At 35.2% G+C, this 26,008-nt stretch overlaps 1 protein-coding gene and 1 long non-coding RNA gene across 2 annotated transcripts in view; one reads left to right on the plus strand and one right to left on the minus strand.

Annotated features, from left to right (window-relative positions):
• The window catches only part of LOC141378737 (uncharacterized), a 35,896-nt gene that overhangs the window by 1,465 nt on the left and 8,423 nt on the right, over positions 1-26,008 (minus strand). The window contains exons 2-3 of the long non-coding RNA XR_012394002.1: positions 4,344-4,421; positions 94-4,254 (exon numbers count right to left, since the gene is read on the minus strand). This is a non-coding gene — a long non-coding RNA (uncharacterized lncRNA). The remainder of the gene's footprint in view (positions 1-93; positions 4,255-4,343; positions 4,422-26,008) is intronic.
• The window catches only part of itpr2 (inositol 1,4,5-trisphosphate receptor, type 2), a 164,623-nt gene continuing 139,776 nt past the window's right edge, over positions 1,162-26,008 (plus strand). The window contains exons 1-6 of the mRNA XM_021467780.3: positions 1,162-1,535; positions 12,994-13,064; positions 20,475-20,590; positions 20,712-20,798; positions 22,298-22,456; positions 23,656-23,754. Of these exons, the coding sequence (XP_021323455.1) occupies positions 1,444-1,535; positions 12,994-13,064; positions 20,475-20,590; positions 20,712-20,798; positions 22,298-22,456; positions 23,656-23,754 (624 nt within the window). The 5' untranslated portion in view covers positions 1,162-1,443. The remainder of the gene's footprint in view (positions 1,536-12,993; positions 13,065-20,474; positions 20,591-20,711; positions 20,799-22,297; positions 22,457-23,655; positions 23,755-26,008) is intronic.

Below are 26,008 nucleotides of genomic sequence, written 5' to 3' on the forward strand. Positions count from 1 at the left end.
TTGTTTGTTTGTACAGCATAATATATACATATATAATATAATTTTCCCAGTGATGGGTTGTAGCTGGAAAGGCATCCGCTACGTAAAACATGCTGGATAAGTTGGTGGTTCATTCTGCTGTGGCGACCCCTGATTAATAAAAGGTCTAAGTCGAAAAGAAAATGAATGAATAAATGAATATAATATAATCACAAACATATAATAGTCCACATTTATATACACATTGGTAAGCGTAAAAGAGTACACCCACTGTTCAACCCATTCTCTATACGAAGGTGTCAAACTAACATATCAAGCAAAAGTAAAAAATTGAGGTTCTCAAATGAAAAAAAAAGGCAACAAAATAAATATTTTACTGGAGTTGCCAGCAAACAAAGTTTCAAAAATTTGTTTTAGTACACTGTAAAGCCCAAAAACTTAAGGTAACTTAAACCATTTGAGGAAACCAATTGCAACAAACCATTAAAGTTTAAAAACTAATCCCATTGAGTACTGTGAACTTAATCTATTTAAGTAAACAAAACAATTTGAGCACAGTAAAACCCAACAAATGAAGTGAACTCTAACCAACTGAGTACTGTAAAACACAACAAGTTAGATCAACTCAAACCATTTGAGGAAACGGATATTTGAGTTAAACAAACTAATCTATTGTATATAAGTACTGTGAACTTACTCCAAGTTGAAGTAATGAGATATTTAATGAACTCACAGTTTAAAAGTTGACTGTTGGGTTTTACAGTGTATAAATAAATAATCTCATTGGGTTATACTTAGTTTAAGTAAACTAAAACAATTAGCAATTAACAACAAATTTTCATATTATGTAATCAGTGTCTTCATTTTCATTTCACTTCATTTTGGGTGAAATGTCCTTTTAATTTATCGCAGAATACATTTGGTCTACAAGCACTTTATACATTGAATCTCACGAAAATAGTCACTTTTAGCGGTGTTAATATTTTTGTGAACTCATTGTAATGTTTTTTTGTGTGAATAAAAACTCTGCATAACTGAAGTCATTCACAAAATAAAAAAAACACACCGAAAACCTGCGCGCGTCTGTGCACGCAAGACTGCACAAATGAGCAAAGTTGCATTCTCAATTTCTGAGTTGCATACCACAGCATAAAGACTAGACAGCATCACTTCCTTGATTTCACGGGACAGAGAGCGAGTCTCCTCCCACTCGAGTGGCATATTGGTGAGAAAAAGCCTCGTTTGTCTCACAGGAAGAAGTTGAAAACATGAAGAAACGCTTCAGTTAGAGGATTCACAACTCAAAAGTCACTAACGCGGCGCGTCTCTTCTCTGGACGCCTGGATTAAAATGCGTTACTGTCAGGGCGAATAAACAAGTGGATTGATACACTGAATCGCCTGAACACATTGCGCTGGGTCACAGTGCTCAAATATCAGATAAACTACTCAAAAACCTGCAGAAATGTCGGAACACAGGTCTAGTTTCCTTCACATTGGGGATATCGTGTCTCTGTATGCGGAGGGAACTGTCAATGGATTTATCAGCACTTTAGGGTGAGTTACTGTACCTTCCAGTGTTTAGTGCATTGCTCTTAAAGATTTGTAAACATGGCATTTGTAAATTTCCCTCAGATAAACTGGTGTGATTTTTATTGCAAGGCAAGGTGCCTAAAATGAGTGAGTAAGGCAAACTGAAGATGCATTAGAGTGTGAAAGGTGTTTAATCCCCCTCGTGTCAGATGTAGTTTGCTGAGTGGAAGTAGGAAGTGATTTGAGTACATACTGCAGGCCAGGAGTTCAGTGTGACAGCGTTGCTTCAAAAGTCATGCAAATCACTGAACAGGAATGCAAAGTTTGCCGTTACCTTATGCACTAACAGTGATGCAACTAATGTAATATGGCGAATATGGTGTTGGCTAAATAAAAAGGGTTTAAAACACATTAACTTAACAGTATCAAACTACACTAGTTTCGCAAACTACACAAGTTACGCAATTCACCTGACTTGAAAAATCCAAGCATTTTTTTTGTCAACATTTTGTGTCAATTGGCAAGGAAGTATTTTATTTTTTGCTAATGAAAAGTACTACATATGCAAATTCAAAACAAAAATAATATGTAAATCATTTTTTTTATTTTTATAAAAATGTGCTTTATTCTATTTAGTGGGCCAACCACCTCATGAGTGCTGCCATTTTGATATCATGTGACCTACCTTTTCTGAAAATCGGTTAAAAGTCTTCTAATAACAGTTGCTTAGTAATTTTTTGCTAACAGAAATGCACTGTTTTACAAGGTGCATGAAAAAATAATGCCCTCAATTACACTCTCTCGCTCACTATCTTTCGTTTAGTGCCTCATTTATCAGGATTCAACCACAGTGGAATGAACCACCATGTCACATTTAAGTAAAGTATAATTTCCTTTATGTTAATTGCTTGAATTCGAAGAACTCCAAATATGTTTTAGTCAACATTTTTTTTAAGAATTGTATGAGAAACTTCAAATTATATAGCATCAGTAATATGTTTGCTTAGTTTTTTTTTTTCTAATGAAAAGTTTCTACACATGAAAATAAAATGAGCATTTAGAGACCAATCTAATTGCTATTGTCATAAAGCGCGAATCATCTCAGACTGGTTTCTTGAACATGACAATGAGTTTACTGTACTCAAATGGCCTCCACAGTCACTAGATCTCAATCCAATAGAGCACTTTTGGGATGTGGTAGAACGGGAGTTTTGCATCATGGATGTGCAGCTGACAAATCTGCAGCAACTGGGCTGGTCCAACCCAACACTAGTAAAGTGTACCTAATAAAGTGGCCGGTGAGTGTATATGACCTGTTAAAAGACACTACAATGGATATAAAGACTTAGTATTTTTTTTTACTAACTTAAAAGGCTTATTACCTTGTAAAAAGTAACACCACATTAAAGTGAAATCGAATTGCTTTTATGCAAATTAAGTAAAAAAAAAAAAACTCCCAATGTGTCAATTTTAAGTTTTATATTAAATAGCAAGTCACCACCTATGAGTGTGCTACTCTTTTTGATATGACGTGACCTGCCATGTCATATATACTGAGTAACTGTTTGTTAAAATTACTCTTTATAGAGCCCTATAGTGCTCCTGACAAGTATAGAAAAATATGACAACAACGTACTGTATACTAAAAATGTACATTATACATACATACAGTTATCAGGGAACACCATAATTCAGAGTGATGATATAGATCAAAATGTGTGCAAAATGAATGGATGAACAAAAAGGTGGTCGATAACCACTTGAAAACATACTGAGTGCACCTTGTTAAAGCTTATTATAAAACTTATTAAAGCCAAATGAGATGTCATTTAACGGTTTCTGAAACGCTTCACATTTTTTCATGAGTTCATGTAGGAACACATCCGCTTGAGTCTTAAGAAATATTATGTAGAATAACCACACGCCCAGCTCAATTTCTGGTTGCGTTGAATCACTTTTACGTTGTTGTGTGATGACTCATCTAGCAATTAAGGTGTAGAACAAATGACACTTCAGTTCACCATCTGCTTTCTGGCATTCAAAGTGCTGCGGTCACAATATACACCACTGATCTTTGCTTAAGCCTTTTAGCATTAACTAGATTTTCTGCATTGCATCAGGAAGATTGCATAGATACACTACAATGGCAACTTCTCTCATTATAACAAATCATGGCAAGGAAGTTTTGTGGTTTTCTAGGTTCAATATTTGTTAAATTACATTTGTAACTATAGAAACAACTTCAGAGGTTTTGTAAGGGAGTATACATTCTGCAGGCTAGTTTACACCGAGTATTGCAAAGTGTGAAATGACGTCAAAGGGAGCTGTCAGACTGCGTGTCCTAGGGTTTTAGTGCATTGTTGACGCTCCAGTTTTTGTTCAGTCTTTTGTTACAATTGGAACATGTTTGTCCAGTTTCTATAATTGAAGACAGAAACATAGAAGTGTGTGGCTAATGGATATTTAACCAAAAATCTGTGATCTTTTGATTTGTTCCAAACATTTTGAATATTTTGTTCTGTTAAACACAAAAGAAGATACTTTGAAGAATGTTGAAACGAGTAACTATTAACGCCAATAATGGAATATACCAAAGAAACAGTAAAAGTAGTACAGTAAAGGGATGGTTCACCCAAATAATTACAGTATGTTTATATTCTGTTGAAGTTCAAGTTCCGGCTTTGCATTTCTGTGTTCATGTTTTTGCGTGTTGGCGTGGGTTTCTCCCTGGGTGCTCCGGTTTCTGAAAGACAAAAACATGCCGTATAAGTGAATTAAATAAACTAAATAGGCCATAGAGTATGTGTGTGAAATGTGAGAGTGTACTAGTACTAGGTTGCAGCTGAAAGGGCATCCGCTGTGTAAAACATATGCTGTATAAGTTGGCGGTTCCTTCCACTGTGGCGACCCCTGATGAATAAAAGAGTAAGCTGAACTGAAATAAATAAATCACTGAATATTCTGTTGAACACAAAAGTAGATTGGTATAAGATTGATATTGATGCATTTTGGAAACCAGTAACCATTGACATAAATTAATGAATACTATGGAAGTCAGTGGTTACTGATTTCCAACATTCATCAGTATACCTTTTTTGTGTTCAAAAGCACAAAAAATATACATTTTTGGGTGAACTATCTCTTTAATACTGTACACTACTTTTACTGTTTCTGTAGTATATTCTAAGCAGTATCAAATCAACTCAACTCAAATCAGGCCTTTATTTGTCACATACACTTTTGTATAGTGAAATTGAAGAAGAAACAAGTGGATTGATACATTGAATCGCCTGAGCACATTATAAATATTTATTTATATTCACAAAAAAATTTCACGTGCACAAAATAAAAATACATTTTCATAAAATACGTTTCACAAATGCAAAACACCATTTGCAAATGTAAAAGAGTGTACAAAAAGTTTTGAACGTTTAAAACTTGAGTTCATCCTGAATGAGAATGTGCAAATCCTCTTTCACGTACGACTCCCCCTGGATACGTGTGTGTGTATTTTTGAGACTTTCCTGCCAGAGTTAGGACTACTCGTACCTTTCAGCCAATAAGATGAGAGCTGTATTCAGTGAAACCAACTCTGCGCTTCTTTTGCGCAGACTGTTCCTCTCCAGCATGGCGAACGGAGAAAGCAGCAGTCACACTTTTTAAAATTTATTTATTTATTTGACCATATCCTCACTCTTTTTATCCATTATTTTGCCGCAGCTCCACTTTTCTTATTTATTGTCTCGCAGCCCTATGAGCAACATGCATCCTGCAGGGTAATCATATGTATCATTCCGGCCACACCAGCATTGCAGTGCCATTGTGGTCCAGTGGTCAGCACGATGGGTTACCATGCCCTTAGACCTGTGTTCGATCCTCACCTAAGATGATATCTTTTTTTTTCATTTTTATTGTTAAGACATATAAAACTATAAAAAAAAAATAAAAATAAAGATCCTCACCTGAGTAAATATCTTTTTTTTCAGTTTCATTTAGTTTCTAATTACACTATCACGTCTTTTTCAAGAAAACAGCTGCTTTAGTCTGATTTGCGACCCTACCCATATGCATTTTAATCATTATGTTTGAGATATGTGCTTGCAATCTGTCATTGACAGCATTATTGTACAATTTTATTTACTGGTAAAATCACACATTTGTCATTGTCAGATTCTATTTAGCAATATATAGGCTAGAGTAGTTATACTGACACTGTAAACATTTATTTTCATGCATAACTGTTAGCTATGAAAGAAAACGCTTATCAAATGCTAGTAATCATAACTCTAAAATGCGACATCATCATTTGAAGTGCACACTTTTGGTTTCATTTTGACTGCTAAGTGCTTGTTCATACTTCGTGCGCAGCTCCAAAACGATCACATTGTGCCACAAACTGAATATTATTTACAACTGTACCTGTTATTCACAGCATATGCAGGTTCTGTTCAATAAAGTAGACGCTCGTGCGTCTATCATTAAGTATTGCGTGCGCACCCTCTCTGTGATAACAGCTAACGGTCAACAGCTCATGTCAAGTGTGATTTCCCGGCCGCGAAAATTTCATTATATGAAGACAAAAATGACATTTTTAGGTAAATTATACCATATAAACACAGTATGTGACTCATTCAACATCATTTGGAGATGTCCATGTCACTGAGCAACGTATGTGAATTGTGAAACAATGAAAAGACTCGTGCTAAATGCACAAATTTTAGTCGATATCAGGACCATAAAAAAATTGTCCATAGTATGACTACAAAGCTACAAAATGGTTCTAAAAAGCAATGAAAAGTACTTTTTATTTCTACACATTGCCTATTGTTCTTACAATTTTGCAAACTTAGTGAAAGTAGGCAGTTTTCAGTATTCCGTAAAAAACTCTTGTACTGCTGAACATAGACAGAGCCTTTCTTCTGATACTAAACAAGGCGGTCTTGGATTTTTTCCCAGGCTGTCATGGGTTTGTGGAGATATAATAGAAGCTGAATGGAGTTTAATTAGAGCGGACTTGCCTTTGTTTAGGTATTGAGCTCTTGTGTTGTGAAACCTTGTAGAGGAAGAACTGATAAGAAGCCTGAAGTTTTACGTAATAAACATTTATGACCATAATTTGAGAATGGTTTGGTTAAAAGGACAATAAAGTGGGTGGATTGTTCTGTATTCTGATTTAGGTCATGGTGGTAAAAGCAGATATAAAATGCAAATGGAATCTAATGTAAGGCGAAGGATTATGCTGCACTTGTAGACTAAACCAGGAATGAATAATAAGCTTGGCCAAAAATCTTACCCATGTCATCAAACCCCTGTCATCTGCTGTAATTAGCATGTCTGGACCATATAATGACTAGGCTTGGGTTTGGTTCATGTTTAACTTTGTGCACTTTGTGTCTTTTAAAGATTGCTGGCTGTCAAAAGAGTTGAAAGAAACATGAAACGCTCTGTTACTCATTTATGAGCACTGTTGGCACCTTTCCTGATTTCAACTCTCCCTGCTAAATGCATCCTATTAATGCACTTAATGTCTTTGTTTAATACGCCTGTACAGATAACACAGGAAGATGAGGAAGTGTGCTGACATTGCCAATTAAAGCAATAAAACAATTTATCACTATGAAAAAATCAATTTAAAGCACTTACTTGGCTTAGTCATCATTCAGTGGAGTGACTGTTCTGGTGCTGGTTTTGCCAGTGTTATTAAAGGGTCACGAAACATCAAAACACATTTTTTGAGGTGTTGACAGACATGTATATGTCCCACACTACTAAAAACACAATTAGTTGGGACACATATGTTTCACTAACAAGTTAAAATGGGTTGTTTTTGTGTTGTTTAGAGCAAATTCATTTTTACAGTTTAAAAATACATTTTGAAGCAACGTCACTGCGATGAGATCGATGTGTAAAATCCAGCGTGGAGATTGGCTGTCTTTACCAGCCGATACAAAGTCATGTCATTCTCTACATCTGTTCATTAATTCACGAGAAAGACTTGGTTTAAACCAATCAGCTCACTCCATTGTGAAGGAGATGCAACTTCATTAATATGCATGATAAAGCTTGGAAGACTCTGTTTACCTGTTACAGTGTTCAGATGGCAGAGAGATGCCATGTTGTTGTGTTGCCAACTCAAAAAAGTAGTAAAAGAATTATTCAGAGACATGGGTCGTGTGTGTTGTGTTTATAAACGTGCCACAATGAAGGTTTTGTTTCTATTTCCCCATGAAAAGAGCAAAGATCGTGTGTAGACTCACATGTGTGGACTACAGTGGTCTGCTAACAAGCAACAAAATTATGTTTGTAAGGAACTTTTCTTTTTACCCAAGAGCTATTCAAAACTTAACTAAAAAGACGTGGCTCCAGTTCATGTTGAATATCCTGTCTCTACGAATTTGGTAAGTTTGTGATCAATGAGGATAGAATTTAATAAAGCAGTAAACAATTGTCAAAATCAGTCCTGAAACTCAGATTTTTGTCTTCATTCAAGATAATTTAACTTCATACTTTTACAGGGAATTTATTTATACACTCAACAATAAACTTGCTGCTTGTTTAAACTTATTTAATATTAGTTTAAACGACACATTTCACAAGTGTTTTTGGGACCACTTAATTGTTTTATGTTCAATCCACTTAAATTTCTAAAATCTTTTTAAAATTTTTGTTTAGACATGTAGGAATTTTGTGTAACCCAACCATTTTTTTAAACTATATTATTTAATTTAATAAAATTTATTATTTTTATACATTTTTTATTTAATTATTTTTATTTTATTTATCGCTACTTAGGTTTTTAAAAACTTCAAATCAGGATTTGTGACTCAGATTATTTTTAACCGTTGATGATCAGCACTGAAGTTGACTGAAATAGATTACAGGAAGCAGCACTTACTGTTCATACTGCAACGTTCAGTGCTATTTATTCTTTTTCCTTTCTCATGTTTCAGAGTACTGAAAATAATCACTATAATTATTTTTTTAAATGTTTAAAAAGATATTGAATTTGACTTTAGACTTCTGTGTAATTATGCTATTGTTACAGTAAATAGAATAGCTTTTTCCACAATTTATGGACTTGGGTAGAGCAGGTAATTTGCATTTAAAGAGACCTGAACAAAAACAGTGTATTTATTTATTTCTTAAAATTTCTTTAGCTTTTGCTAGGTTTGTAAAGGATCATAAATCTCACTATTTAGATTAGAAAGAAAGATTCCAACTCGGATTAGAAGAAAACCCACCAAGATCAACATGTTTAGACATTATTATTATTATTATTATTATTATTATTATTATTATTATTATTATTATTATTATTATTATTATTATAATGTCTGTTCAAACACGCACCCAAAACCCAGAGTGTTCTCTCCACTTCAAATCGTGTGTACAAAATCAATTTGGGAAACAGCGTCTATTTATCACTATGGAGCACGTCTGATAAGTCACGCACCCCTACATGAACTGACTGTTTTGAGGATAGCATAGGGGCAATAGCGCCTGTAATGAAAAGAAAAATGAATCTCGTCATTTTTATGTTTATTTTAAAGTGTTTTTATGCCTAAATAAAATGAAAGCACAGAACAGATTACATTTAAGAACAATTGGCGTCCCCTGGTGGTTTGGCAATATGGTTTGTGTATAGGGAGGATAAGCTCTTTAACGTTTATTGCCACCCTTTATAGAGAAATATTAAAATACAGGCAAATACCTTTACGGGATGATAGCAGGATAGAACTGTAAAATATGCGAAAAAAAGGAGGGTTGACGGGTATGTTTTACACCCTGTGTTCGCGTGCGATTCATCCGGGTGCTCTGGTTTCCCCCACAGTTCAAAGACATGCGCTATAGGGGAGTTGAATAAACTAAATTGGCCGTAGTGTATGTGTGTAAATGTGAGGGTGTATGGGTGTTAACCAGAACTGGGTTACGGCTGGAAGAGTATCTGCTGTGTAAAAAAAATGCTGGATGAGTTAGAGGTTCATTCTGCTGTGGCGACCCCTGATGAATAAAGGGACCAAGCCGAAGGAAAATGAATGAATGAATACTTTGGCTCTTACTTTAACTTTACACCATTCTTTTTTGTGTCTCTGTGAAGGAACATTAACTTGATGTTGCAAATTGGAGAGTGGCTTGACACCCATCAGTAAAGCATTTAGCATTATTCATGAATCCATTTTACTAAAAAAAGTTTAAAAGTGATCTCATTTCATAGTCAAAATAAGTGACCTTTAGGAGTCAGCACACACCCACGTTCCTCCGCTCAGTTTAACGCGGTGGTGTGAACTTCTGCATTTTATTGCTGAAGTATTTATTTACAGACAACTGTGCTCACAAGATAGCCAAAATGAGCAGAGTGCAATCGTTAAGAAAACCATGAGCTGCTCTTGATAAGCAACAACCTATTTTAGTTTAAAGTTTTAGTATGTTTATCAGGCCTACAAAGACAATTGCAACTTCCTCTTTTATCTAAAGTTACTCCAAGCTTTCATTAAAAGCCTGTTTTTGTTTAGGGAGAGACACTTTAGTTCAATTGAAACTCAAAAATTTGATTGGATGTTGATTGTACTTAAAAAAACAAAAGAAAACATGTTCTTACAGACATTAGTATGGAGCGGAGCCCTGAAAGTGACTTGCAAAAAAATATGATGAACACTTTTGCGTGTGCAGGATACTATGTTGTGCACATAGAATGCATATTGTGTGCGCATGACACAGATATACTGTACATATCCCTTGTGCATGACATGTGTATCACAAGTACGACATATGTGCTATTTGCGCATGACATGGTATTGCATGTGAACGGCATAATCATACATTACTATATGCTTGTTATGTTTGTGTGATACTACTGTATGTTCTCATGCAATTTTATTGATGCGATTTGCATGCGCATGCAAAAGTCATTATATATATATATATATATATATATATATATATATATATATTAGATGTCATTTTATTGGCTCTTTACATAAGCTTTATTTTTGTAACTTTTTGAGATTTGTAATATCTCAAAACATTTTTAAAGCCTGTGGACAATACAAAAAGACACTGCAATTACATAAAGTAAAACCATTTATTTTAAAGCAATTAGTTAGCTTTACTTTAAAAGGATGTAATCCTGTTGCTTGAAATTTAAGTAAATGAACTACACTCACCAGCCACTTTATTAGGTACACCTGTCCAACTGCTCGTTAACACAAATTTCTAATCAGCCAATCACATGGCAGCAACTCAATGCATTTCGTCATGTAGACATGTTCAAGACAATCTGCTGCAGTTCAAACCGAGCATCAGAATGCGGAAGAAAGTTGATTTAAGTGACTTTTGACATGGCATAATTGTTGGTACCAGATGGGCTGGTCTGAGTATTTTAGAAACTGCTGATCTACTGGGATTTTCACGCACAACTATCTCTAGGGTTTACAGAAAATGGTCCGAGAAAGAGAAAATATCCAATAAGCGGCAGTTTTGTAGGCGCAAATGCCTTGTTGATGCCAGAGGTCAGAGGAGAATGGTCAGACTGGTTGGAGCTGAAAGAAAGCCAACAGTAACTCAAATAACCACTCGTTACAACCGAGGTATGCAGAAGAGCATCTCTGAACGCACAATACATCCAACCTTGAGGCGGATGGGCTACAGCAGCAGAAGTGCCGCTCCTACCACATCAAGTGCCATTCCTGACAGCTAAGATCAGGAAACTAAGGCTAAAATTTGCACAAGCTCACCAAAATTGGACAAAAAGATTGAAAAAGTGTTGTGTGGTCTTATGAGTCTCAAGACATTCGGATGGTAGGGTCAAAATTTGCCATCAACAGCATGAAAGCACAGATCCATCCTATCTTGTATTAACGGTTTAAGCTGCTGTTGGTGTAATGGTTTGGGTAATATTTTCTTGGCACACTTTGGGCACTTTAGTTCCAATTGGGTATTGTGTCAATGCCACAGCCTACCCGAGTATTGTTGCTGACCATGTCCATTATTATGACCAAAGTGTAATCTTCTTCGGATGTCTACTTCCAGCAGGATAATGCACCATGTCATAAAGCACGAATCATCAGACTGGTTTTCTTGACCATGAAAATAAGTTCACTGTACTCAGCAGTCATCAGAATTCAATCCAATAGAGCACCTTTGGGATGTGGTGGAATGGGAGATTCACATCATGCATCGTTCATGTCAATATGGACCAAATTCTCTGAGGAATATTTCCAGTACCTAGTTGAATCTATGCCATGAAGGATTAAAGCGGTTCTGAAAGTAAAAGAGGGTTCAAACCGGTAAAGTGTACCTAATAAAGTGGCTGGTGAGTGTATATGCTTAATTCTGAAAGTTAAGTCTGTTTAACAGTTCTGATTTATAACTGTTTAGTCACTTTTTTAAAGTAGGTTCAACTTGTTGCTTTTTCTCACTTTTAAAGTAAAGTAACTCATGGCTTTTTACGGTGCAGTGATGGCGGGCTGTGTTTAATTAAACCAGACTGTATGAGTTTGCGATGACTGTGTGAATGCAAAGCATATTTGCCCACTCTGAGTTGAATAGTTTGTTGATTTAGGATTATGCAAGTACTTTCAATTGACTTCTTTATCTGTTTGTTTTGCTATAGTCCACTGAATGTGCTAACTTTTCTCGATTGGCTTTCTTTATATTAAAACTTAAATTGAGGCTTTTATATCATTAGAAGAGGACTATTTTCTCTTTCAAATTCTGTTTTCTTGGTCTGTTTTTTCAGTAAGTTTTTTTTTCAATCTTGTCAAGTTTGTTCTTCAATTTTTATGCATAATATTTGCAGTAATAAGTATTAAAATATTTGTGTTTCAGATCTCTTTTAGACCAGTCAATGTTTACAGCTGGACATCAGTAAATAATGCCAGACTAATATTTTGTTTTTAATTCACCATTGGTTGGAAACCACTACTCCAAATGCCAACCTGATTTTGTGGACTGATTGTGTGCACTATAATTTTACAAGTGATTATAATCTGACCAGTTCTGTATCTGATAGGGATTAAAGTCTTGCATAAAGTCTTGCCATGACATGCCATGCTAAACAAAGTGCTTCAAGGGACATAAGTGATAAGAATTTTTTTCTCAATACAAATGCATTCTGTGTTCAAATATATCTCAATTAAAATGAAGTGTCTGATGTGAACAGAAAACTAAATTAATAAATTAAACAAAATTAAACCTTTAAAAATTAAAGTCTTCTGACTGATCTTGTCTTACTGGTTTAGTTTTTTTTTTTTTGCATACACCAACCACTTATCTTGTGAAAAGTCATGGCTCAAATCGCATGTTTTCAGAAAAAATGATGATTGCAGCTTGTTTGAACAAAGTCCTGTAAATCAAAAAAGTATCTGTGGAATGAAAAATGCTTTCTGTTTAACTTTTCATAATGCTTTTCTAACTAAATTTGACTCTGTACTAAATCTTTCAGTGTATAAATACAAACTATTTGTTCTGTTTTGCCCCTTAGGTTGGTGGATGATAGATGTGTAGTGCAACCTGAGACTGGGGATCTTACAAACCCACCGAAGAAATTCAGAGGTGAGTCAGTTTGACAAGAATCTTCGCAGTAAATGAAAAATACTAACATGTTGAAGGGACTATTTACTATTTAGACCATTTACTCAATGGATTATTTACTGTCATGGTTAACCTGTAGGTTAAATACCAGTTTAGTAGTTAAACTATATTCAAGTGTTTTTTAAAAATAGTTATTTATGTCAATATTATTATGGCAAAAATTAAATTTTGTTTATTAAAGGTCCTGTATATTCTCTGTAGTCAGGGATGGAAATGATAAGTATCCTCTTTTGAAATTTGTACATTTTCAATCACAATACTTGATTAGATAACGATATGATTGTGACACTATTGCACTTGTTTGTAGAGAAAATGGCTTGTTTCAGCTGAATAAAATCTTGCAAATATCTTGCAAAAAAAGCTGTGTTGTCACAAGTATAACTACACTTTATGAATTATTACAATCAAAAATGTTATTTACAATAATAAGTGACTTTTCTTACTAGGTGTCAAAATGAATAGTTTTTTTGATGCACTGCGTTGTAGACATGAACGATTCTGTATCGGTGCAGTTATACAGTATATCATAACTGCTTGTTACTATAGACTGTATAAGATATGGACGTAGTATCCGTGACGTCACGTATAGTTTTCTGAAAAAGGCAGAAGAAGCAACAATAGGCGTGGCCAACGTCACCATTTTGTTTATGCGTCACCACACCGACCGGAGGATACCAAACAAGGGCAAAGAGGCGGACAGGCTTTTCTTTGGTAGAAACGCTTAATACTTCATTACCGTGAGACTCGTTTATCTTCTGACCACATGTGCTTGGTTGTACACTATATGAATAAAGTGTTTAGACTTTTAAAAACGTTGTAATACATTGAGCCACTAAGCACTGTACTTATGATGTTTTTCTACAGGAGAAAAGCACAAATTACTTCCAAACACTTCAAATATAGTCTGTGTTAGTAAATATAAGACTATTTATGAAATCTAGGCATAACACTGTATGACAACGCTTCAGATGACTGTTCTGTAGTCTACAGCTTATCAATCTGTCAGATTCTGGGGTGCATTCAAGTTCTAAAGAAAAATAAGAATGATAAATGATCTTAAATAAAACAATTTCATTTATAGATATGGTATACAAGTATATATTTCGCTTACCTGGGACTGGAGGCAACTTAAATGGTTTGTGAGCACAATTAAGTACACAAAGCATGACATATTATCTGATAATTGTAAGAAATAATTCTAAACAGCAACCAAATGTGTAAAACCACATAAAACAAAACAAAAATACAATATATGCTGAGTTCAGCAGCTAATCAGCTGGAATCAGCTGAGGTGTAGTGACGGCGACCAGCAAGACCTAGCTGTCACTCAAGTGACTACGCCCTTAATTATGCTCACAGTTAATAACTTATTATAAACGAAACAGATGAATTATACAAAAATTCACCCCCTCACAGTTGTCATGAAGGGTAATATTAGCTATATGACCACAATTGTTCTTTGTACCAGGCTTGAATAAACACCTTTATTTCTGCTGTAAACTTGGCTGTTTTAAAAGTGGGCTCAATAGAAATTTGCTCTATTATGGAGCCAGGACTAGCGGAACTTTGATGAATTGCAGTTTCAGTTACTTCCGTATTTGCTTCACTAGGTAGAGCGGGAGGTTGCCGCTTGGTTATTACGTACTGATGTAATTTATCTCATATGCACTACGTATGTCGCTGTTGCTTACTATGATGAGGGAGGGATGCTTGTGAGTTTCATTGACACTGAAGTTACAGCAGAACCGCAAAAGCCACTGTTTCATTTCTAGGGTGGAAAGAAAGCTGTATCTGCTTCATTCTTTCTCACTGTGGACCTTTAACCTGGTAATGTGAGGTAACATCTCTCGCTGTTACAGTTATATTTGTCGATCCAGACATGAGCATGTCTGCTGAGCCAATTTTCTCCTTGGTGTCTATCATTCAGCGTACGACCACAATGACCAATCATAGGCGTTTAAGAATTCTCTCGACAACTCAAATAGCAAGTCGGATTCAAATTTACATTTGTTTGTTTGCTATAAACGCTCATGTTGTCTTTTGAAAGTATTTGGGTTTTGTTTGATACAATTTAAAAGAGTGTTTTATTTGAGCAGGTCAAATTAAAGGTATAGTTCAAATCTGCTTGAATTAAAAAAACTAAATTGTATTCTTAAGTTGTGAAGTCAAATATACAGTTGTGTATGGAAAGCATCATTGATGCACTGATATATCATATTCAACCAAATCTATGTCTATTCTAATCTATTGAACCCAATCATTACTGAACCAAGCTGTGAAATCAGTGGAGGTTCACGTCTATAATTTGAACTTTTTTGTATGTTTTTTTCATAATTTGTATATTTTTTAGCAAATGACTGGCCTTGTTGAGCTTAATGCAATGTTCAGATTACATATTGACAGTCTTTTTAAAGTAATGCATTGTGGTGATTTCCCAAATAAATACTTTGTGTGGTGTTGCGGTGTAATTTTTAAAATCATCAATTTGGCTCTAGGCTTGGGCTGGTCTAAGATTCTGACGGTATGATAACCTTGGATAAATATCAAAGTTTTAAGGTATCAAGGTATTGTGATTTCTGCTCTAAAATATATTCTTTTTAAATGTCACAATATATTTAAATTTTAGAAACATTTATAATATTTTTTGGAGCAGTAGACATGTCAGGCTAAATAATTCAAATTAATTATTCTCTTCTGGTGTCTTATTTTGTTAAAAATATTTTTTTTAATTTAAAACAGCAACAATGGAGATCTTTTCTGCTGGAGATACTGCTCTCCTAAAAAAAAAATAAATAAATTTTAATAAAAAATCTTAATCATACCTTGAAAACAGTATAGCAGAAAATTTTGATGGTTTTAAAACCTTGACTTTTTCAAACCGCGGTATACCTTGAACAGGGTTACCGTCCCATGCCTATATGATAATAAAAAAAAAATCCACATTATACCATGTCCAACTTTAAACCAAACGTATTATTCCATATCTCTATTTAAATCCCTTCTGGCTTGTGTGCTTGAAGAACTCTCCTCATAGTGTTTAAAAACTAGACCTATGGGTAAAGAGCTGACCTTTAGCTGTGGCAGTTTGAACATTTTCAACAATGAACGTTTACACTACAAAAGCAGTCCAATCAAATTAGTTTTTAACCACCTATTGAAGTGGATGAAAGTGGACAAAGTGCTAAAAACCATTTCAGATTTACAAAACCATGCCTTAGTAGTTTGGCAGGCAAAAGAAATCCCAACACCGAGTATTATAAATAAATATATAGCTGTAGCTTCCTGTGTCTGTGTTTCTTAACACCTGCTCAGCCATTGATTAATTACTCGGCCCTTGAGCAGTAACAGCCTCCTACACACTGAATCTTTGCTCCTGCCAAGGCCACGCTGTCTGTCGAGCCCCACGTCTCCATTTATAGTGAGATCTCAGCAGGGCGCCTGGCTCTTGCTTAATGACTAGTCTAGTATTGTAAGCTAGGGTGGATAAACACTGGAGTTCCTCAAGTGCAATTTTACAAGAATCAGAAATGGTAACTCAATACATGCTTATGTGACTTTATGGCTGGTGGGCTTTGTGGAAAAACTAGCCTAAAAGTGACGTTAAGTAGAAGCCAAATGCAAGCGTTCAGAAATGTTTAAAGTATTGTCAGTGTAATATAACTATGTAAGAACAATGTAATAAGGTTAATTTGTATGTATGTTATGTACATGATAATAAAGGTAACAAACTTTTTTAATGTGACTTAAGAATGTGATTGATAAAGTCGGAACTAATATGATCCTAGTGGTATGATAACATGGATAAAAATATCACAGTTTCATGGTATTCTGATTACGGCTCTAAAAATATTGTTTTTAAATGTCTGGTTAAAAAACAAAAAAGTTTGTTCTCCTTTGAACACAATATATTTTATTTTGGAACAGTAAACATGTCCGGTTTAAAGGTATAGTAGGTGATCTGCCTAAATGCTAACTGGTTAGCATAATATCTTTTAAATACAGTCACTCCCCTGCTGTCCAAAGCCATGCCTCCTAAAATCACAGGAAAGCACGTATTAAAGATTACCATGACCCACTAGATCATGCCATTCTCCAGTTAGAAAAACTTTATAGTAATATATCTATCACATTTTCAGTCGTGTAGCAAGCAAAACTTGTCATAATGTGCAATATTTCATGTATGCAAGGATCACTGGTCTCATGCTCACACGTTTTGTCCTAAAGTGACTACTGTATGCTTAGTGGTTGCATGCTATTTCAGACTGAATATTCAAAGTAGCATAATAACAATTTGGGGAGTGCTTCAAAAATGAACCAATGTGACGTGAAAATAAAACCAACTTCACCTCAGTAAAGCAGGCTAGGTGAAATACCGATATTCACTTATGTTTTGTTGTTAAACTAAATAAAAATCTACATTATCTCTTTAAAAGGCCTCTTATGAAATTGAAAATAGTTACATCAATCTTTTACCGGAAGATTTCAGTGGCTAAACAACACTTCTGTGCATATGACCCATTTGTAACAACAAAATCTATAAGCTTTACCCTTTCTGTGACTAAAGTTTAAAACGTAACATTAATTGTAATTTACTTATAAATTTATCTATTCATAACATTACCTATACATATAAACATGTTTAGATCATTTACTTTAATCATTGCTATTGGAATGTGAAGAGACTTTTAACCAGCAGAACAAAACGTGTTTCTGAAGACAATCACCTACTGCACATTTAATCATTTAAATGAATCATTGACTTTTTCAAACCGCAGTATAGCTTGAAAATGGTTATCTCCCATGCCTAGATGACAGTACATAATAGTTTGCTAAAAATTTTTCAAGGCAGTATTATTCAGCAGCAAGTGCAAATTAAAGGTGTAACTGGGTTAAATAGGCAGGCCAAGGTCATTAGGCAAGCCATTGTATAATGAACAACTAATGTCAGTTAAAATAATGTCATATTTGTTATTTGTAATTTAATATACACATAACTACAATTTGTTGTATCATTATGAAGATAATTGTGTTTATATAAACACTATAAATGAGGAGCGCTTCTCTCCTCCACAAATCCCAGGTCTGAATGCAGACACAGGGGATAGCAGTGCAGCAGGTCTCTGGCCCTGTCAATTCTAACCATTAGCCCAGTTGGTAATCGGGAGGATTTTAAATATAGGTAAACACAGCAGCATGGATATAGGGGATGTGTCTGAATTGTAACAAACTTAACTGATAAAAGACAAAGACTGCCATTTTTCAATTCTCTTACAGCCCTCTCGACAAATATGCAAAAACCAACAGCTTAACTGTATCAGCCCTGACAGAATCGCGAGGAAAAACATGCAATAAACCTCATGGATTATGAAAACAAACACATACGACCTGTACCATGTGTGATCTCACTAAGTCATTAGGTCTCACATAGGGGTGTAACCATACACTCAGCTCACGATACAATGTGTATCACGATATAATGTTAACGATTCGTTATGTATCACGATATTTGGAATAAAAATTGAAAATTAAACTAAAATGCAAATTTTATTTAAAAAAAATGTAATTACCAAGTAAACTATTTTTATGTATTTCTTTTGTTTCAACTTGTTAAACTGAACCTTCTTTAAGAAAATAAATTAAACAGGCCTGTCTCTGGAAAATAAAACAATTTTAAAACTTCTTATAAAATATTATTGAAATGATTCAATTCAATTGAATTTAACAGTAAGAGCTTAAGGCTTTGCTTGGTCACTTACGTTTTTTGTGTGTGCAATCCACATTTCCAGGTAATCAGCAGTTCTATAAAATAATCCTGAACTTATGTGTATCTGTCTGAGAGGTTTTTGTGGATGGCTGTCTTCATGTTGGGCATGATGAGTAACAGGGTGGGCGTCTTTTCATTACACAGGACAGTCGTGGCTCTTTTCAGCAGTTTAGGCAGGTTTACTATTTCTTCGGCGTCGCTGATGTCGGCGCTATCAAGTATATCATGTTGACGTGCATTTTTGTGTACCTCTGTACTCAAAAGAGTTCATGCTCGTCGTAATCATAACTCTAAAATGCGATATGATTATTTAAATAATGTGCACGCTTTTGGTTTCATTTCCACTGCTGTTCATACTTCCCACGCGGCTCCTGAACGATCACTCTGTTCCACAACCTGAATGTTGTTTACTACTTTATTACCTGTTAGTCACAACCTGCAGGTTCTGTTCACTGAAGCAGATGCGCGCATGTCTATCTTAGTCCGCCCTCTGTAGTAACAGCTCACGGTCAGCTCACGTCATGTGTGATTTTGCGGCCGGGAACACATCATTATATGAAGACAGAATGATTTTTTTATTGTGAATTGTACCTTACAAATACAGTATGTGACTCGTTCAACACCATTAGGAGGTATCCATGTCGCTGTGCAAAGTATGTAAATCACTGTGAAGACTTTAAAACTTAGGCTATGTTTCACCCAGTATGCGTGTCAAAAAGCGGACGAGTCTAAAGCAATGGCTGTACAACCGAAATGTTGCCAGACGCCTGATTTTGAGAGGATGGGCCATCCTCTATTTCAACTCCACTCATCTTGGTCTGCTAACATTACTGCTGCTGCAATCTGAACTCACGTGCAACAGCAGGTGGAACGTAGCTCACATCGAAACATCTCAACTAATAAGAGAAAACGGACGTCATATCGTAATCAAATCGTCATAACGCCACGATGCATATTGAGACATTTTTGCATCGCAATAAATCGTACAACGATAAATCGTTACACCCCTAGTCTCACAGCTTGGCAGGTCTGCCTTGCCTTTGGAAAGCACATGCTCTTATGAACTATTAAGACGCATGGTCTTCTCATAGGATTTGAATAGTTCGCTGAAAAAAAAAAAAAAAATAGAAGCCGACACGTCACTGCACTAGTAGATTCACGCTATGTGACCGATTTTAATCCTGCCCCAAAAATGATTTTAAACCCCTAAGATGAAATTAGCAGACAAAAGCTCAAAATTATCCAGTTTTTCCAACAATTTAAGGTGTCAGGTTCTATTGCTGTCTTTACTGATGCTCAACACAAGCAAAACTGTTAAAATAAAAAAAAGTACTCCAGGGTGTCTTGAACCTTTTAAAATGGTTTTATAAAAATTAAAAACTGCTTTTTTTCCAGCTAAAATAAAACAAATAAGACTTTCTCCAGAAGAACAAATATAACAGAAAATACTGTTAAAAATCCCTTGCTCTGTTAAACATCATTTGGTAAATATTTAAAAGAAAAAAAAATCACAGGAGGGCTAATAATTTTGACCTGAAGCAGAAACCTTTTCTATTTTATTATAATTGGAGTAAGTATAGCAGCTAATAGGTCTCTCTGTTTTCTAGATTGTCTCTTCAAAGTGTGTCCTATGAATCGATACTCTGCACAGAGACAGTTCTGGAAGGCCAAACAGGGCAAGCATGGGAACAACACACAGGCTGATCTCTTCAAGAAATTACAGGTACCCTTCATAACCCAGCCCGCAGAGAGCAGATTATGACATCTTAGATATGCTTCTTCATAATCTTAGCTTTTTCCATTTGATATTTATAGTTGACTGTCCTTTGCACTACATTTTACAGCATGCAGCAGAACTGGAGCAGAAACAAAATGATTCAGAGAACAAGAAACTGCTGGGTGAGGTTGTCAAATACAGTCGGGTTATACAGGTACAGTCAAGCCTCCCACTTCTTATCAACAACTGTTTGTTTTTTGTTTTTTTTTTACACTTTTGGCCGGACATCTAGTACGCTTTGTTTGTTTTCACACTGTTGCCAAGGTTACTATTGCAGCGCTCAAGGGCCAAAGAGGCGGTTGACAGCATGGGTGATTTACAGATTCAAAACCTTTTTGATTGGTCACTTTAAACTAAGGGGCTCCTTCAACAAAAGCCATGGTTTCAGGTGTTTTAGTAAACCTTTCAGAACTAATGGTACCATAAGCTGAAGTTAGGTAAATTAGTTTATTCTGTAGTTAATTGTAAAATAAAAAAATTAAAAAGTAATTACTAAGGGGACTTATATTGCCCTTAGTGGATTTTACTTAGATAAATAAACACAAATAAATAAATAAATAAATAAATAAATTTATACGTATTTTTTTTATTCCATTTAAACTAAAATAAATAAAAGTTTCTCTAAAAAAACTCTAGTATTCGTCTGTTAAACATCACTTAGGAAATATATGAAAAACACTCCATTTCACAGTACGTATAGGTGTAGAATTTTGTTTAATTGTAAATACCAGTTTTATACAGCCTATAAATATTTAATTTTGTTTGTTAAGCGCAAAGATTTGTTTCAAAACTATTTCTAAATTCAGTTCTAATTTCCAGCAAATTAATAAATGAACAATAATTACGAAGTGTGGTCAAAATCCTGAGTTATATCCAAATACACAGTCTGTGCCCCATATGGTCTGAAACCTGACAGGTGGGCAAATCTAAGCTTGTTTTTAATAAAACAAATATAAATATGGATATAATAAATAATACTGATGTTAATAATAACATTATACAAAAGCAATTTTTTATGAATGAACTGAAAAAGCCTCCCGAGATGAAGAAGACATGAAGGCAGTATTTTTGAAATTTATGTAGGCTGGAAAATAATATGATTAGCAATATTTTAATCCTTTATATTTATATCCTATATTTATCCTTATTATATCCTATATATATCCTTAATATTTAATTATTTTTCATATGTAAAGATATTTGTGTATTGCTCTACATCTTGTGTGTATTTTATTATTAAGCAGAGTGTAAGCGAGGCACAACTCTGCGCTGGACAATAGACCGGCTTTATTTTGGTCTATTGAAAAATCTATTATAGTTCCTCAAAATAGCAACCCACCAGCAATGCGCCTCAGAACGCCTTCCTTTTTAGACCAGAACGCCTATGGGCGCACATATGAGCGCAAATGCATTAGCTATTTGAACAACGTGGTGCAAAACGTCAAATAAACTCTTGCGCCAAGCTGAAACTAGCAAACAACAATTGCGTCGCACCTTGTGCAACATTGCGCCGGGTGTATGATAGGGCCCAATAAGTTTACTGTCTCTGTTGGTCAGTTTAATACATTCTTGCTGTTTTTTTTTGTTTTTAAACATTGAACTGTAGTGTTTGTTGTGGATTATTTATTTCAACACTTTTCTTTGCATTTTCAGCTTCTCCATATTAAGAGTAATAAGTATTTGACGGTGAACAAGCGTCTGCCGGCGCTGCTAGAGAAGAATGCTATGCGTGTATCTCTGGACCCTTCGGGAAACGAGGGCTCTTGGTTCTACATCCAACCTTTCTGGAAGCTGCGCAGTGAAGGAGACAATGTAAGCATCTCCAGAAACATACACTCTGTTCTGTAAAAAGATCTGTAAATTTGCAGTTTTTTGTGTTTTTGTAATGTTTTTATTTATTTTTCTCATTTATTTATGCTTTTGAATTACGTTATGGGACCTTGATCCCATATGGGATCTTGACCAATTGTCCAACAACTTTTAACCTTGGAATGTTCTGAACATATTTATTAGTTTAATTGTTTATGAACATTTTTAATAGTTAAAGTGATATTGTCTGGGTTGGTGTTGAATAATATGGTACAAAACCTTGTAATAAACTGCCAGTACATTTTCTGGTATTGAGCAGATTTATTTCTCTATATATTATTTCTTATGCATTTATATTATTGCAAACTACTAAAATGCCAATAAAAGTCACTTTGTTAAACTGTAGAGTTGAATTTTAAACATCAAAAGTCGACAGAGCAAAGATCAAGATCCCATAATGGAATCCACAAACTTAAATAAATGGAAATACTTGGGAATTACAAAATATGGAAACTGTTAATGAACAGATATCTTTTCATTATCTTAACAGATATCTTTTCACACTGATGTCAGATATCAGTGTGCAGTGATGAAACTATGTGCCCTGCAGTGACTTATGGGTCATTTTTTAATGTATATTCAAAGCTAAATGCCTCTAATCTTGAAATTAACCTCTTATTGTGTTAACTCATGATCTCTCCTCTTGTTTTCATCTCAGCAACTGAATCATAAAGGTATATAATCAGTTTGGAGCATGCAGTGTGTGTGAATATATGTGTGTACACAGTAGTATGTGGCACGCTTGCATGCATGTACAGAGCTGCCTTTTACAGAACACATTTACATAACTTTCAAGCAAGAGAATGTTTTTTTTCATATTAAATCTTATTTGATCTACTATGCAAATGTATTCAAATAAGAACATAATTATTGAGGATAGCTTAGAAACAGGTTCACATGAAGTGATGTTTTGAGATCTAAGCACTTAACAACACTTTTTCACACACTCTTTTGCTGTGCGTTTACACTACCACTTTCAGCATGCAGCGGTTATTATTTTCGTATGTGTATAAGCTAGTTTTGTAGTCTGTTGAATAATAATTATAGACTTTAATGGTACAGGATGTTATGTCATTTTTCCTTTAATGTTGAAATGCCTTGGCGACAGAGTAGTTGATGGTGTTTGTGTTGTGTGTTTGTAGGTAGTGGTTGGAGATAAAGTGGTCCTCATGCCTGTAAATGCAGGACAGCCTCTCCATGCCAGCAACATTGAACTCCTGGACAACAGAGGCTGCAAAGAGGTCAGAAAGCAGCTCTGTTAAACTTCAGAAGAGTTGAGAAAGCTAGATTAGTATCCTTGATTTTTCACATACTGTAAAATAAACGTGTGTGTTTTTAATCCCCGCAGAATGTAAATGACAAGATTTTAAAAATTTTTTGGCAGTTTTTTTTTATTTCAAATATTGTATATACTTAATCAGACCTTATATATAATAAAACCAGGGAATCCAGAGAAATTAAGAATTTAATTCCCATGTAGATTTTTGTTGCTATATATATGAGCAATATCACACTGGTAGCAGTGCAATATGGCTGTATATCGGCACTGGTGGGAGGCGTGCGTTGTGCCTTAGTGTCCCACCAGTGCCAATATACAGCCATATTGCACTGCTACCAGTGTGATATTGTGTTTATACAACAGTTCAACAGCATAATCATGTATGTATAAAAGAAAATCAAACACTGAGAGTCTCAAAATTCTTTTGTATGAGGAACTACGCCATTCATTCACATCTGCAGCTGACATCAGAACAACAGAAACCATATCCAATTCACCAATGTCATTTTACAGCTAGTGTTTGAATGATTCTATAGCATAATGTCTAAAGTGATGACAAAACAGGTAATTTTGCTCACATTCTAAAATCATTTGGAGAACTGTAATGTGGGCAGAGAAATAAACAAGGGTGAGGAGGCTGTACGAGTGCTGTTATTACGGGAATATCACATGGCCAATCAGATTCGAGAACCAGACAGAACTGCTGTATACAGTATATACATACAACAGTTCTTTCTGGTTCTCGAATCTGATTGGCTAACTGCTGTGTGATTTTCTGCAATAACAGCACTCATACAGCCTTTTATGTTTGTGTATTACTCTGCCCACATTACAGTTACACGCAGAGGTGGAATAAAATCACTAAAGTTTGACAAATATTGCTGCTGTTGGACAACATTAAGTACCTTTGAGGCTTTTTAGTCGAGAATGTAGTTGTTTAGATTGCAACTAGGCAGTTTATTTATAAGGTTAGTGCCTATTTTAAATATTCATAATTTCAGAGATTTAGCGCATCAGCAGAGACTGCAAAATAAGTTGTTTGAGGGAGAAAAACTCGGCGTTTTCTTTTTCTAACTACAGCTGATTGAATCATTATAAAAAAGGCTAAGTGACATTCTAAGTTGATCTCTCTTTTTGTATTTTGTACTGCTGTTTTTATACCACAGCAATCTGGTAGTGTTTGCTTCGCTTTGGAGAAATACTGGGAAATCTCTGTAGACTGATGGCATTTCATGCCGCTCAGCCTTAATAATCTTAACATGTCAGCAAAAACACCAGTTTTGTCATCACTTTAGACAGTACTCAAAGTCAAACACTAGTTCTAAAGTGACATTTGTGAATGACAATGGTTTCTGCTGTTCTGACGTCAGCTGCAGATGTGAATAACTGGCGGAAAAACCTAGTTCCTCGTATAAAAGAATTTTTGAGACAACATGTTTGATTTTCATTTTTATACACACGTTTATGCCGTCAAACTGTTGTGTAAACGCAACATCACACTTGTAGCAGTGCGATATGGCTGTATATCATCACTGGTGAGGCAATAAGGCACTCTGGCTGCTGCCTCAAGCCAATGACACTAGGGTTGGGCCAATAGACGATGCCATCGTCCATCGCCGATGGCCAATAGACAGCACGATGCTGAGCTTGCATCGCAGATGCTCCGCCCTGCCCCCGTCGCAAACCCGCTCGCGAAAAATACACAATCAGGCCCCGTTTACACTAATACGTCTTAGTGTTAAAATGGCATTTTAGAAAGCAAATGATCCACATCCACACCGTATTTTGCCTAGCATTTCTGAACAGCCCTCCGTCCGCTGAAAATGCACATCACGTGACCACACACACACAGACACAAGTGGTGCTCATTGCAGAGCCACACACACACACACACAGCCACACGCTTCTATCTCAGAGCTCCAGAGACAGAGATATTCAGACATTCAAGTCTCCCGTAAGTTCCGGGAGTCTCTATGCATTTGCTGGAGTCATAATGCCTGCAAACGAGTGATAATTTCCCGGAAATCGCACGTCTCCCTCCCGGTCCTCAAATAAGTCATGCACCCATCTTACCCCCGGATTCCTCCTCGCTCTTCAGACACGTCACGCGCAGTCTATCAAACCCGAAATTAATTAATTAATTAATTTATTATTATTATTATTATTATTATTATTATTTGTAGTATTATTATTTGTATTATTATTATTATTATTAT

This window comes from Danio rerio, chromosome 18, assembly GCF_049306965.1.
Source record: "Danio rerio strain Tuebingen ecotype United States chromosome 18, GRCz12tu, whole genome shotgun sequence".
Taxonomy (NCBI): domain Eukaryota; kingdom Metazoa; phylum Chordata; class Actinopteri; order Cypriniformes; family Danionidae; genus Danio; species Danio rerio.